Source organism: Sus scrofa, chromosome 12 (genome assembly GCF_000003025.6).
Source record: "Sus scrofa isolate TJ Tabasco breed Duroc chromosome 12, Sscrofa11.1, whole genome shotgun sequence".
NCBI lineage: Eukaryota > Metazoa > Chordata > Mammalia > Artiodactyla > Suidae > Sus > Sus scrofa.
In genome coordinates, this window is record NC_010454.4 from 35,255,525 (window position 1) to 35,271,412 (window position 15,888).

The 15,888-nt window shown below is 39.9% G+C and overlaps 2 protein-coding genes across 6 annotated transcripts in view; one reads left to right on the plus strand and one right to left on the minus strand.

The window, feature by feature from the left end:
* The window catches only part of PPM1E (protein phosphatase, Mg2+/Mn2+ dependent 1E), a 210,763-nt gene extending 203,589 nt beyond the window's left edge, over positions 1–7,174 (plus strand). The window contains exon 7 of the mRNA XM_021067290.1: positions 2,026–7,174. Coding sequence (XP_020922949.1) covers positions 2,026–3,083 — 1,058 coding nt within the window. The 3' untranslated portion in view covers positions 3,084–7,174. The remainder of the gene's footprint in view (positions 1–2,025) is intronic.
* The window catches only part of TRIM37 (tripartite motif containing 37), a 134,173-nt gene continuing 122,052 nt past the window's right edge, over positions 3,768–15,888 (minus strand). For 3 of the 5 annotated variants that reach the window (XM_021067283.1, XM_021067284.1, XM_021067282.1), the window contains exon 25: positions 7,327–8,782. In XM_021067283.1, the coding sequence (XP_020922942.1) occupies positions 8,638–8,782 (145 nt within the window). In that variant the 3' untranslated portion in view covers positions 7,327–8,637. Of the gene's footprint in view, positions 4,891–7,326; positions 8,783–15,888 lie in introns of those variants that run through there. The other 2 variants (XM_021067287.1, XM_013981116.2) reach the window with 1 other exon arrangement.

Sequence of the window (15,888 nt, forward strand, 5' to 3'; positions counted from 1 at the left end):
ATCTTGCTCTGAGAAAATAGTTGTGGATACAGGTGATTCACTTAAGTTTTTTTTTGTTTTTGTTTTTTGTTTTTTTTTTTTAAATCAGGGGGGTGGGTAGGAATTGAGGGAATTCAGGCCTGATAATTTTAATTTTCTTTGCAGTAGGAAAGTAGGCTATCTACTATCAACCAATAACTTCATTGGAAGGAATTGAAAAATGTGATAAATATTTGGAAAGCTCATGGAATAAAATAGGGGACTAAATAGGAGACTAAATAGGGACAAGAAAAAGGACTCCTGAGCAGAGTTCAACTCTACTTAGAAATGACACTTAACACTTTAAAAATAAAAAACTTTTCAACAGTTTTCCCCCCATGAGCCCTCCAGATTTATGATCCAAAGCTGACAGTGACATGATGTTTCTAGCATATGGAGCAAGGAGATTGAAGACAAAAGGATATTGCTTTTTCTACTATGAAATGGATAATCATGCCCTCCTACCAAATTTGGGGGTGAAATGTCATGAATTTGACATCCAACAGTAGAGCAGGTGAAAAGCCAGAATTTTGGCAGCATTTTCTCTATGAAAATCTTTGTATGTTCTGTTCCAAACTAACAGTTGCAGTAGCCTTTTAATTGAAACACTAAAACAAGGTTTTTGGGAACAGTATGACTCAGATCACATTTATTTTTAGAGCTGGAATTCAGAAAATAATGATGATAATAATACAGTCAGGTGGAATAAGGGATGAGAAATTCAGTAAAGTGGATTGGTGGAATACACTCAATCCCCATGATTGTTATAATTAGCTCTAATAGGCTATTGGGAGGTGTCATGGTATAGAAGTGAAGTTGATGAAATCAAAAACCCTTACTTGAGGAAGGTGGTTCTGGCTAATACATGAAAAAGACTAGTTTCCGGGAGTTCCCTTCATGGCTCAGTGGTTAACGAACCTGACTAGGATCCATGAGGATGCGGGTTCGATCCCTGGCCTCGCTCTGTGGGTTAAGGATCCAGCATCACTGTGAGCTGTGGTATAGGTTGCAGACATGGCTTGGATCCTGTGTGGCTGTGGCTGTGGCAAAAGCCAGCGGCTAGAGCTCCAATTCACCCCCTAGCCTGGGAACCTCCATATGCCACAGTGTGCCCCCCCCCCAAAAAAAAGACTGGTTTTCTACCTTATAGATAAACTAACCCAGGTAATTAAATATTAAGTAACTGCTGTTCAGGGAATCCCATCATGCAACCTGCTGGATAGGGCATATGGCCCACAGTGGTTCAAGCAGAGGGCCTATTTGAGGATTAAACAGGGATGTAAAGTGCTGGAGAGAACCTTACCTAGTAGAACCTATAACAGATACCAGAAACAGTGATAACATGGCCACATCATTTAAGTATACTTATGTTCATTTCATCTTCCCCTAGTCAAAAAGTTCAGTTTTAATACAATAAAAAGGGTAGTAATTGAGGAGAGTTTGTAAGTAACAAGTACTGCAATCTAGAGCCAGGCAGTGTGACTCCATTGCTCACATCATTAACCACTAAAGCTATGACTACTTCAAGAATGTTAAAGCACCTTGTAAAAATCTTTTTAAACTACTGTGTATGCATGAATTATGATACCCTAATCCAGAAACATCCTTTTTTTTTTAATGTAAAGAACTCAATGAATATCCACTGTAGCAGTAAAAGGTTACTCAGTAGGAGTAGGATCCTTTTGCTAAGGTTTTCTCCAGGTACTAAGAAAACAGTGAATGTAAACAACCAGTGGATCTGGAAGTGGTTTAGATCTGAAAGTTCCAAAGTGCACTGTAGATGATCAATTATCTCAGTATGTAGCTGGGCCCGAGGGTCTCCAGTGTACTGCCACTCCAAGCACTCAATATTCAACTACAAATTACTTCCTAACAGTTGCCTCTGAGTTTTTGCTGACATTTTCCCTTCAACTAAAAGGCCCTTCTTTGCCTAGGACATTTGAGCTGGCCATAAACATTCTTAATGCAAAATAACCCTACATCTGACCTATTTTATAATTCTCACAGGAGATGCTGAACATAAGCCATATATCTGTGGGGATGCAGATTCTGCTTCTACTGTTCTGGATGGAACTGAAGACTACCTCATTCTGGCCTGTGATGGCTTCTATGATACCGTGAACCCTGATGAGGCAGTGAAAGTTGTGTCTGACCACTTGAAGGAGAATAATGGAGACAGCAGCATGGTTGCCCACAAATTAGTGGCATCAGCTCGTGATGCTGGGTCAAGTGATAACATCACTGTTATTGTGGTATTCCTGAGGGACATGAACAAAGCTGTAAATGTTAGTGAGGAATCAGATTGGACAGAGAACTCTTTTCAAGGAGGGCAAGAAGATGGTGGGGATGATAAGGAGAATCATGGAGAGTGCAAACGCCCTTGGCCTCAGCACCAGTGTTCAGCACCAGCCGATCTAGGCTATGATGGGCGCGTGGATTCATTCACTGATAGAACTAGCCTGAGCCCAGGGTCCCAAATCAACGTGCTGGAAGACCCAGGCTACCTAGATCTCACACAGATAGAAGCAAGCAAACCTCACAGTGCCCAGTTTTTGCCACCAGTTGAGATGTTTGGTCCTGGTGCACCAAAGAAAGCAAATCTTATTAATGAGCTAATAATGGAGAAAAAATCAGTTCAATCATCATTGCCTGAACGGAGTGGTGCTGGAGAGTTTCTCTCTTCTTTTAATTTGGGTTCAACAGGGCAGCAGATATGCAGAATGGAGAGTTTGTCTCCTGTTTGTTCTAGATTGGAAAATGAACAGTTCAGATTCCTGGGAAAGAGAGTTTCTAGATTGTCTCATTTACGCTACCACTACTCAAAGAGGCGGCATGGATTCAGGTTTAATCCAAAGTTTCATTCTTTTCTTTCTGCTCGAGAGCCTTCCCACAAAGCAGGCACTAGCCTGTCCTCACTTATTCGAAGTGGGAAGAGGAATAGGATGTTAAGAAGTTCTCTGCCATGGAGGCAAAGTAGTTGGAAAGGGTACAATGAAAACATGATGAGGAAACTCAAAAAGAATGATATTCCATATCCAGATCTTCCCTGGAGCTTTAAAATATAATACTTTCTCTTTAAAGTAGGCTAGCTAGCTCTCCCCCAATAAAAATATCATTATCAGAGTAGAAACAAGGTAGACATTTCTGAAATATGTGTGCTTCATTATGAAACCATGGATGGCTCAATTCTTAAATGTAAATAGATCTCTAGGAAACTCAATACAATTGTGTTTTCAATTTAATAAAAAAAAGTATTGGCGGTTTCACTAGCAAAATTATACAACTGGTCCCTGTGATGTGTCTCCATACCTACATACAACCCCCACCCCATCACCCTTTCACATCACTAGTGGAAGCTCGTGAGTTATTTCAGTCAGGATATATAGTGTTGAAGTCTCCGTGCAGGTGAAATCTGGTCTGATGTGCCTAATATATCTCTGGAAAACAATGCAGAATTAGATCTAGTTGAGGAATGTTCTCAAAAGACTGGGGACTGTGAGGGAAAACCCCTCCCCCCCTTTTTGGTGGGTAAAAGACTAAAAGCCATATGGGATTTAAATGGTAACAATGAAAGTGGAAAACTAGTGTAAAAATGTCATATTCTCAAGCTTGTGAGGCAGTATATATAGTCAAACAAATCCACTAATTTTTTCTGTAACATAAAAGACTGATAAATTTTTGAATTAAAAAGTATTTCCTAGGGCTGTAGCTATTCGGGAGTTTCATAACCTGTTATGGTGCTTTTGATGGAATTATTTGCTTTTTTAGAAGACCGCTGTCAGTTGGTTTTAATCTATGATGCTAATGTGTTTTTCACTGTACCTTCATCTCAGGAATAAAACTTGTTTAACAGAGATGATTTCAGGTACAAATACACTATAATCAGGTTGCCATTTGAAAAAAAATCAAGTAGTATTTCTATTTTTTTCTGCCTTTTTTTTTTTAAGTTCACAGACAGCAAAGGCATATACTACAGTAAAAAAGTGGTTTTGGAGAATAAAAAATACTAGTTTTAACTTCTGTAAGATTGTTTCCCTCAAGGGAATGAAATAACTGGGAGAGGCTTAAAGTACTGCCTAAAAGTAAGCCCAGAGGCCAAGTGCAAAGGAGAATGCAGATTACTGAGACTGAGGTCTGTTTACTACATACAGCTTCAGACCACAGAAATAGACATGTATTTCTCATTTCAATATTTATTTACATTTGATATTTTGAAATTGTCTGCTTTTTGCCATTTCTGCAGTTTCAAGTCAGAAGCATATCTGCAAATAAGGCAGCAGATAAACTAATAAACAGATTCATTTAGTGAAGCAGCCTGATTTCTCTGAGAATCAGGACTGTCTCCACATGACATTTTGCCCTCCCCCGTCAGCCACCGAGCAGCCACGCCAATGCTCATCCTGCCAGGAGGCACTAAATGCTCTTGCTGAGAAATGTCCACTGACCTATCGTGTTTTTACATAATACTAATACAAGTTACTTTGTTTCCCAGACTCATAATGAAGGATTAAAATTCTTGGACTCTTAAAAACAGGACTGTAACATATTTTTGTCTGCCAGTGTAGCTATATCAAATAAATAAAAACAGCTTCACTTTAGCAACAGATTGTTAATCTACAGATTTTATTTTTTAAAATTGGGATATAAGTAGAGATTTTTTAGTATGTTTTCCCTTATTCTGAAGTCACTTCTTTTTTCTTGGGACACATGGCTGAAAGGGAAGAGGAAACGGCTCCGACTATAGTACCAGAACCTCTTCACCATCCTGCTGCTTTACCCTCATTCCATGGACTCACTCACATCTGTCATGTTCCGAAGCCTAGATCTTGTTAACAACCCATCAGGTGTAGTGTGAGTTTCAAATCAGATTATCTAAGGAAACAAGAAAACAGAAGCAGCAGAACATCGGTATATAGTCCAAAAAGCACTTAGCCAAGTTAAAAAAGTTTTAAGATTTTTCTATAGTTGTCTATTGCTAATGATTTTGATCAGAATAAAGAGGGTGAAAGGAAAGAAGGTAAAAGTGATTGATAGGTTTTTTCAGTGGGGAAAAATGGTTGAGTGAAATTGGGACAAACACAGACCCCATCTTTAAGGGTCTGAACTTTGTAGGTGTGACTACATAAGCAGTGTTAACTCCATTTCTCATACTGGTAGCCCTCTAGAAAATAAAGCAAAGTAGTTCTAGTGTGGTCAAGTTATAAGCCAATATTGTAAAAAAAAAAAAAATAGCAGCTATTCATTTGTTCACAACATGCATATTTATAGAGTAGTTAAGTACCAATTGTAAGGTAAGTCCTTTAAAATTCTATAATACATATTAAAGTAGCGGTTATTGGTCTGATATATGCTGCTCTTGGTTCTATAAACTAGATAAAAAAGCAGTGCTTTGTGAAATGCAGTGTTATATCTTAATGCCACTGGTGATAGAAAGTAGTTCCCTTCAGTTTAAATCCTGTGCCCTTATTTGCTGCTTGCTGACGTAAGCAATAAGTACCCCTCTAACTAATGGTATCTACACATTTCTGTAGCTTGTATTTAAAAATGATGGTGTATCTGGTGATTGTAAAAATATTAGACAGATATAAAAGTATATAATATATATTAACTGTTAATGCTGAGGTATAGTCTGTGAATTATGTGTTTTGTACTTTTATTCATTGTGTAATTTAGTGGTGGTGGAAGTTTTACACTCAGTCCTTAAGAGTGGCAGTATCCCTTTTACAATTTAACATGACCTGCATCATTTTGTTTGCCTGCTAAAGTTTTGTTAGAATAGGAAATAGTAAAACAAATATAAAAAAGAAAGGTAGTACTGGATAGGGAAACAGACTTCAAGTCCCTAACTGAAGTCAATACAAAAAACTCCTTGTACATTCACTGAGTTTCAAAGAGAATCAGTCCCTAACTTAAAGGTTTCCTTTGTTCACTTTCTGGATGTGTACTTTTGAAGGATATATGAGGTTAAGCAACATTACAGCACCAAACACTGGGGCTATTAATCCCATTTAGGTCTGTACTAAAAATGATGGTGGAAATACATGTATATATCTTTTTTTTAACCTAGAAGTGCCATCCATTGTCCTTGAATTAATGAGAATAAAGTTACTGTTACATTTAACTAGGAGGATCCTTGAAAGTAACACTTTTTCCAAGGACAATGTCAACAATGTCGATGTCAACACTGAGTCTGATTCTGACCACATTCATAGTGGTACAATGTCAACGTGGCAGTAAAGTGTCATTGCATCTTCATGACAACCACACTCCTTTGTTGGAACACTGTGCCAGTAACAAGTGCAACATCAATGGGCAGATGAAATGATGCATAAAGAAGTCCAGTGTTTACAGATACAACTGCTGTGGTTCAAGTACTTCCTTCCCCATCAAAGGCTTACTGAGACTTTGCGAGAAAGTGACCTAAATTATTATTTTAATGTTTAAATATAACTTGTTCACTCATTGATCATTCTCACCTAAGCAAGGCCATAAAAGGGGATACTATAGTTTTAGTCATATCATAATTTAGGACAGTTTTTCTTTAGATCATAAAGAGCAAAAGCAAGAACCTACTTTTTTCAGCTTTTAAAATCCATGTGATATTAAAGGACAAAAACCCACTCTTCAGATCTGTGAATAGATTAAATGTTTTGTTTTTTTCAAAATAAGGTACTACCAGTGTTACCACATAACTACTTCCCAGAAAAAGGTACTGTGTTAAAATATAATTCCTCTAGCAGCATTTTATCTTCTATTTTGAAGACTATTTATTGTATTATTAGAAAATATGAAATAAGAAACTCCAGACTGACACAGCAATTGTCCTGGAGAAGGAAATACTCTAATAAACTTTGATGTATTAAAATAATCCACAAGTACATCATTGTTAATTCTCACTCTAGGTGCTCTTTGGTGAGAGACAGGCTTTGTTCTCTTGTTCATGACATTTCTCTGCAAAGAATTCTCTATGGAGTGGAGCGAATGAAATGAATCATTTCTTACCAAGTAAATTTATCAATTTACAAAAACCTTCTTTACAGCTCACTTTTGAGTTCAGTTGTAATAGCGATCCTTCATATTTTATTAATTAAAACTGTTCATTCAGGTAAGAAGTATGTTGAAATTTTGCCAATATCTTAATAAAACCCAGCAATTTAAAACTACACGTCATCTGTCTTTTTATTCAAAGGAAAGTTATTTAGTGCTGGGATTCAGGCAGATTCCCTCAGAAATGAAAATAAAATCCTAAGGTGGTAGCCTTCTATAAAGTGAGACTATTTTAAAAAGAAAGTTTGCTAAGTGCTGCTATAACTTATTTCCTCCCCAGAAAAACCAGAAGAGACACATCTCATACATGTTTTCTCCGTAAGTTTAATATCGGGGCAGGGAATTATTATTCTAAAATAGAAGAGGCACAGGACCTGCCAATGGCTAAGTACTTGACCCCTTCAATCTCCCAACTGCTTTGTTCTCTGTATCTAACCTAAGTTTTTCCCTTTCCCTTAGTCTATCCCCTCTTAGTTTCAAACTGGAAGAAAGAAGGGAAATAACGATAATCAGGTAAGTTGTAGCTGAAACTCTGTCAGGACGTATGCTTTTAAGAGAGTACCAGGAGATAAAAAGGGAGAAAGGTTAATGTGGGGAAAGAAATGAAGCTGTTAAAGCCAGACATCTGTATCTAAGGAAATAATGGCATTAAATCTGAAAATGAAGTAAATCTAGCCAATACACTGCACTGTTACTCTCCTCTCCCTACCAACCATTAAGTCTGAGAAAATCTCACAGAACAAAAACTCCTGAATTCATTCAGTACCTAGTATGATTTATACAGAACCCAAGGAAATAATTGAGAAAAAAAGTGAGGGTCTGAAAAATCATACTGGCAAGAGTTTGCTAAAGCAGGAAATGAAAGGGTTTTGATAAGTAAAAAACCCTATAGTATTCTTAGTTCAAAAGAACATTTCTCTGAAGCGGCATCACACAGCAACATATTAAGCGAGCCATTAAGTACAGTGAACTTACTGAACATAACAGGAATTTACCTAGAGTACCAAGTTATCAAGTATAATCACCTGAAATAAGGTGTTTAATTGTTCATTTCCTCTTTTCATTACACGTTTGTCCTCTGTAATTTTGACAGCAATTAGTAAAGAACACTTTTCTGTTGTACTTTAGGAAGACCTAGTTTTGCTTGACCAAGGAATTAATCTTATGGAAGATCCTTTTAAATTTACATTTCAAACAAATCTAGTTCTTCTCTAGACCAAAACAGTTGTTAAGGGGTGATGAGCAGGAAAGTGCTCTGTCCGGGGCAGCTGAGGACACCTTGTCTGCAAGGTGTTGCCCAGACTCCTAAGTTGTGAAACCTCCAGATGAGATGTGCCTTGATTCATGGTGCAAGGTTCTGATGTTTCTATCCTGCTTTAGGACCAGGGGAAAAAATTAATGTGAAAAATTGTCAGGAATGATACGTAACTGGAGAAACCACCTTCTACGTAACTGAAATTTGACCAAAGATGAAAAAGTTGTTCCTACCAGTTGTTAAACTGGGAGATCCTAGAACGAGGGCACTCAGGGTGGACAATTAAACCAAATACGATTGGCTGTGGGGTCACCAAGTCAAATGAAACTAACGTGAGGGAGGCCTACGGAGGCGGCTTTCCTAGATGCACATAAGGGGACACACTTAACTGCCCTGCAGGACTCAGGCAAGGGCTCTGGCTGGGCAGAGGCTCTGCAGAACAGGAATGGAGGAGAAGACTTTCTGTAACAGGAAAAAACACATAAATGTACCAAGTGGAGAAAAGGGTTTTTAGAAACAGAGCAGCCCATATAAAGTATATGGGCATGATATATTACGTAGAACCCTCTAATGACTGATGTTACCATTTGTTCTCAAGCCTGCTGACACAGCTCTTTAACACTTACATGAAACTTCTGTAAGACTGAAGCCATGTGTTGGTTAATGTAAGAACTAGAGATAAATGAAGGGAAACCTAAAATTATTATTAAAGAGACTAAATGGAATACACACACAGCTCTTTCAGTTTCCTATTTTCCAAACTCTTTATAATCTTATCACCCTTATAATTAAACATAAAAATTCTTTTGGATAGAAAATTTTAATGACTCATTACTTTCTGAATGGTGAATCCAAAATTAATAGTGCATTTTTAGGGTCTTTTTGTCTAAGATTTTGATAGTATTTTTAATAGTAGTGGGTTATAATGATTACATTATTATTATTATTGTGGGGGGTGCCCACAGTTGCCACATATGGAGATGCCCAGACTGGGGGTCTAATTGGAGCTGTAGCCGCTGGCCTACAACCCCAGCCACAGCAACTAGGGATCCGAGCCACGTCTGTGACCTACACCACAGCTCACAGCAATGCCAGAATCTTAACCCACTGAGCGAGGCCAGAGATTGAACCTGCACCCTCATGATTCCTAGTTGGATTCGTTTCCTCTGTGCCCTGACGGGAACGCCAATGGTGCTTATGTTTTTAATTAAAAAACATTTACACAGACATATTTTAAAACCAAAGCACTTGCCAGCCTCCAACTCTGAAATGTAAAAGCTGAGAGAAATAGCTTCCACCCTTACCAAAAAAAAAAAAAAAAAAGAAAAAAAAAGCGAGCAGTTCCTGTCTGGTGCAGCGGAATTGAATCCGATTAGGACTAGGACCCATGAGGTTGTGTGTTCGATCCCTGGCCTCGCTCAGTGGGTTAAGATTCTGGCATTGCTGTGAGTTGTGGTGTAGGTCGCAGACTCGGTTCGGATCCCAAGTTGCTGTGGCTCGGGTGTAGGCCAGCGGCTACAGCTCCGATTAGACCCCTAGCCTGGGAACCTCCGTATGCCACCGCGGGTATGGCCCTAGAAAAGACAAAAAAAAAAAAAAAAAAAGCCAGATTAACTTCGAATTATGACTTTCTTCAAACCCATTAGAGAACTGAGGTTGCCACTGGCCCAAACCTAAAGAGGGGCAGGTGCCTGCCTGGAGAGAGGAGCCATCAGCGCTAGTTTTCATAGGGTACTTGTAAGCAGACACTGGAACAAATAGTTTAGCTTGAGTTAGTAATGAATTGATGCAGGCAGAGTGTGAGCTGGCAGGACAGCATGAAATGCTGGGGGCAGCAGAATTAGTGGAGTCTGCACTCTCTTGCAAACTCTACCAGGTGCTCACAAAAAAGATTAATAAGAGCCCTACAAAAGGTGAATGTGGTGCAGACCAAGCAGTAGGATGTACAACGGTCAAGAAACTCTGACCCTTTCCCCCCATTTCCTCTACAGAAGCAGTATTCTACGGGGGAAAAGGCCACAAATGCTGCCACCCTTATGGCACTGGTGAAAAGTCACTGTGGCTGATGGAAGGGAATAGAGAAGGAAACTCCTGGGAAGGAGACATTATCACTGGGCCTCCAAGCGAGTGGAGACACAGTAAACTCAAACACACAGTGCCTAAAGCTACAGCTGAATCCAAGAATGTCAGTCAGTCCCTTCCCAGCCTCCTGCTTCAAATAACACGACACTTTTGGGAGGAGGACAGGAAAGCAACAAAAGCATGCAGAGACTTAACAACTCTCTGAGACAGAGTACAAAGAGAAGCCCTGAATTCAGGGGTCAGAAGAGATAGTGCTCCGGCAATCCGACCCCAATCAGAAATGCAATGGATTGCTATAAGGACTCAAAACCACTAAGGTTAATCATAGCAACGAGGAACCTCAAACCAAACACAAGTGAGCAAGTTCCCGACTCGAGCAGTAGGTTAAAGATCAGGCGTTGCTACAGCAGTGGCGCAGGTCACAACTGTGGCACGGGTTTGATTCCTGGGCTGGGAACATCCACATGCTGTGGTTAGAGCCCCCAAAACAAACATAAAACCCCGCCCTCACCCCACAACTCCTAACTAGATTTTTTAAACTCTGTATTAAAGGTCTAAGCAGCAGGAAAACCCTGCCTATTTTTAGGCTTAAAAACTCTTCATCGAACTATCTACTAGCCTACACAAAATGTGTCACTTTCAAAAAAATATAGAGAGGCATCTGAAAACATGAAAAAATGTTCAGAGTGCAGTAACCATCAGAACCAGAGTCTAATATGACAAAGATTCTGGAGCTAAGAGAATTTAATACATTGAAGAAATGATGGACAATGTGTAAGATTACATAGGTGATTTCAGCAAAGAAAGGGAAACTATAATAAATGATATGCTAGAAATGAAAAATACTGTTAACGAAGATAAGGGTTCCAATGCGAAGCTTCCTTGTGACCAGGGCATGTCACCGTCCCAAAACATCAATATATGACACAACCAGGGAACTCAGCTGAGCTTCCGTGTCCAGAGTTTTTAGTGAGGTTTCACTATATAAGCACTGATTTACTCACTGGCAATGAGGCTGAACTATTTAGGCTATCATGTCCCTAGCCTGAGTCATTAACGTAAACTATCAGGATATCCCCCCTAAGTAACAGAGACACTTCTGTCTCAGGAATCCCAAGGACCAAAGGGGCTCCATACCAGGAACCAGGGATAAAGGCCAGCCAAATTCTTTATTATGTACCCAGCAATCCACTCCAAGGCACATATCACCTTAGAGAATGAAAACTTATGTTCACACAAAACTACACACAAAGTTTATAAGGTTCATAATCACCCGAAACTAAAAATAACCCAAATGTCCTTCAATGAGCAAATGAATAAATCAAAAACACCCAGTGAAATACTACTCAGCAGTAAAGAGGAATAATGCTCTGATTTGCACAAGGTGGATAAAACATGATTGCATTTTGCTAAGTGAAAGGTGACATATTGTGTGATTCTATTTACATGACACTCTGGAAAAGGAAAAACTAAATGGACGGAGAAAACAGATCATGGTTGCCAGGGGTAGTGGGTGGGAGTAGGGGATTTACCTATAAAGGACCAGCACAAGGGAACTTGGGGGGTGACTGAACTGTTCTGTATAGTATTATGGTGGCGAATAAATGCCTCTACATATGTCAAAATCCACAGAACTGCATATACCACAAAGACCAAATTTTAATATATGTAAATTTAAAAATCAACTAGGATGAATGGAGGAGGGTAGAATGCAGACTGTAGCAGATGAATCTCACTGTATTACAAATGAATCATAATCACACTGAAGAAGGAGTTCCTGTCATGGCTCAGTGGTTAACCCAACTAGTAACCATGAGGCTGGGGGTTCGATCCCTGGCCTCGCTCAGTGGGTTAAGGATCCTGCGTTGTTGTCTGCTGCGGTGTAGGTCGCAGACGCAGCTTGGATCCTGTGTTGTTGTGGCTGTGGTATAGGCCTGCACTTGTAGCTCTGATTGGCCCTCTAGCCTGGGAACCTCCATATGCCTTGGGTTTGGCCCTAAAAAGACAAGACAAAAAAAAAAAAAAAAAAAAAAAAAATTACACTGAAGAGAACGGGGGAGAGAAAAACTAACATGCCTCTGAATCCTAGGACCTAAATAAGTTTGGAAAAGTGCTTTGACGTGACTCATGGTTCTTCTCCTTAAACTATGTATTTACATATACATGCACAGAGATACATTTAAATATGTATGATGCATGAGTAAATATATATATATTTCCTATTCTACCCACAAAAAGGGACCAGAAGCAGTGACACTCTAGTAATAGCAAATTAGCACCCAAATCTTTGTTTCTAAATACCATCACCCCCTCAAGAAGCAAGGAAAATATATGAGAAGCCTGGAGCATCTTGTGGGAGAAAGGAGGACAGAATATATCAAAAGGATATTGAACCCAACCTGAAAGACCTTCCAAAAGCCAAAACTGGATCAAAATCAACTGTAAAAACAATGACAGTACTGAATCATAATTCAATAAATATCCACGAGTACCCAAAGATACAAATAAGCAGCTGAATAAAAAGAAATGGAAAAGGAATGTGTGTGTGTGTGCGTATGACCTGGGCCACTTTGTTGTATAGCAGAAATTGACAGAACATTTGATTTAAAAATTAAAAAAAAAAAAAAAAAAAAAAAGCTAAATGGGGAGGTCCCCTCATGGCTCAGCAGGTTGAAGATCTGGCATTGTCACCGCAGTGGCTCTGGTTATAACTGTGGCACACTGGTTCAGTCGCTGGCCTGGGAATTTCTGCATGCTGTGACAATAAAAAAGAAAAAAAAAAAAGAAAAAAAAAAGCTAAATGGGGAAGAAAAGGCAACTCTTTCTTTCTTACAGAAATGTAATAAATGTAGAAGAAATTAGGGAAATGGAAAGTCACCATAAAACACCATAGTAACAATTGCTATAGGCAAGATGCACTAGTGGGTGCTAAAATTTGTGCCTGAGAGTTTAAGCAGAAACAGAGTATTTGCATATCCTAAAGTATTTGCCTCCAATACTCAGTAATTACAGATGGAAAAAATGGTAAGTAGTGGGAATCCTGGCAGACACTGCCTTAACCAAGTACTATCTGCATCATAGAGCCCCTGATACGATGAACCGAGAAGGGCACATCAGCTCTGCGGAAACCTTCCTAACACTGCAGTTTCAACCGGCTATGAGGAAACATGAGACAACCCCAAAGACAGGAACATTCTAGAAGATAAATGCTCTTCTTCAAACATGTCGAGGTCATGTTCATGACAGTTTCATGATGAGGGGAGACCGAGAGCTGTCGCAGCCTGGGGAATACTAAAGGAACATGATAATTAAGTGCAACTCGGGCTCCTGGAACAGAAAATGGATGTGAGTAAAATTAACTGGGATAATCTGAATGAATTCTGTAGTTAACTGTTCTGAAACAAGACTAGTTTCTTAGTCACAATTCTATGGTTACAACGTAAGATGTTAACAAAAGTAGAAGTTGGGTGAAAGGTGTGTGGGAACGGTCTCAAGATTTTTGCACCTCTTTCATAAATCTAAAATCATTTCGATGGAGTTCCCTGATGGCCTGGTAGTAAGGCTCAATGTTAACACTGCTGTGGCTTGGGTTCAATCCCTGGCCCAGGAATTTTCGCATGCCATGGGTATGGCCATCAGTTAAATACATTTTAAAACAATTTCAAAATAAGTTTAAAAATAAGACAATAATTAGGTTCTTAATTAGTAGGTATCAAAATGCTGGATTTGACTCAAGTGGGACAAACTGGAAAAAGTTACCTAACGAGCAATTCACTCCCTGAACCTCATGTTTCTCTGCCAAACGAGTATGACACATAGTTCATCTACTTCAAAGCTTACTTAGGATTCAACGACATAGTCCAAGTTGTCCAGAAACAATATGCTTGGGCCTTATGGATGCCTTACTACTACATCCCCAGGCCCAGGAGAAAACGTTATTATGGAGAATTTTCCAGCACCTAACTTGAGATAAAAACAGTAAGTAGGAGTTCCCATCGTGGTTCAGTTATTAACGAATCCGACTAGGAACCATGAGGTTGCGGGTTCGATCCCTGGCCTTGCTCAGTGGGCTAAGGATCCCACGTTGTCCTCAGCTGCAGTGTAGGTCGCAGATGAGGCTTGGATCCTGCATTGCAGTGGCTGTGGCTGTGGCTGTGGTGTATGCTGGCAGCTACAGCTCCGACTGGACCCCTAGCCTGCGAATCTCCATACACTAGAGGTTCAGCCCTAGAAAGACAAAAACAAACAAAAACACTAAATAATGAAACTAAAAGAAACTATGCACTTCAGCAAAATGAGGAAAAGTTTAAAGGGGGAAAAAATGATTGGGGCTCTGTTAGGGTATAGAAAGTACCAGAAAGTAGTCCAAGTAGAAATCTGGGTCCACTAGTCATGACTTATACAGACTGTGTGGTTTCAGTCACAACTGGGAGAACGGGGGAGAGCTCTCTTCCAGACCAGATCATGAACCACCAAGGAGGAGAGGGAAAAAAAACTGGTATCTTCTCCTCTCCTCCCTCACTGCTACGTAAAATCTAGCAGAGCCCAGGGCCTGGCATTAGACTACCTAAAGGAAGAGGGAAAACATGAAGGTTCCGGGCAGCACTGTGGAATCAGGTGCAAACTCAGTATGTAACATGGCTGAAAACTGCGGAAGGAATTGTGTTTTCCAAAGATCCCACTATTGAAAGCTAATAGGGGAGTTCCTATTGTGGCTCAGGGGGTTGGGAACCCAATATTGTGTCTCTGAGGATGCGAGTTGGATTCCTGGCCTCGCTCAGTGGGTTGGGGATCCTGTATTGCTGCAAGCTGCGGTGTAGGTTGCAGATGCAGCTCAGATCTGGTGTTGCCATGGTTGTGGCGTATGCCAGCAGATGCAATTCCAATTTGATGCCTGGCCCAGGAACTTCCACATACTACAGATGTTGCTATAAAAAGGAAGAGAGAGAGAGAAAAAAAAAAAGCTAACAGGTCCTTCCACTTTCGAAGAAATCTTTTGGTCTTTCAGTCTTACTGTGATTCTGGAATGAATAAAATAGAATCTACCTAACACCCCACATCACAAAACTAAGCTCAAAACAACTAATCAAATATTTGATCTTTTTTTTTTTTTTTTTTGCTTTTTAGGGCCACACTTGAGGCATGTGGAGGTTCCCAGGCTGGGTATCAAACTGGAGCTACAGTTGCCAGCCATAGCCACAGCCACAACACAGGATCCAAGCCGTGCCTTCGGTCTACATACACCATAGCTCAGAGCAATGCTGGATCTCTGGCCCACTGAATGAGGCCAGGGATCAAACCCGCAACCTCATGGTTCCTAGTCAGATTTGTTTCTGCTGCGCCACAACTGGAACTCCAACTATTTGATCTTTTTGATTTAGAAATCATGGCTTTTCTCAGGAGTTCCCGTCGTGGAGCAGTGGTTAACGAATCCGACTAGGAACCATGAGGTTGCGGGGGTTCGGTCCCTGCCCTTGCTCAGTGGG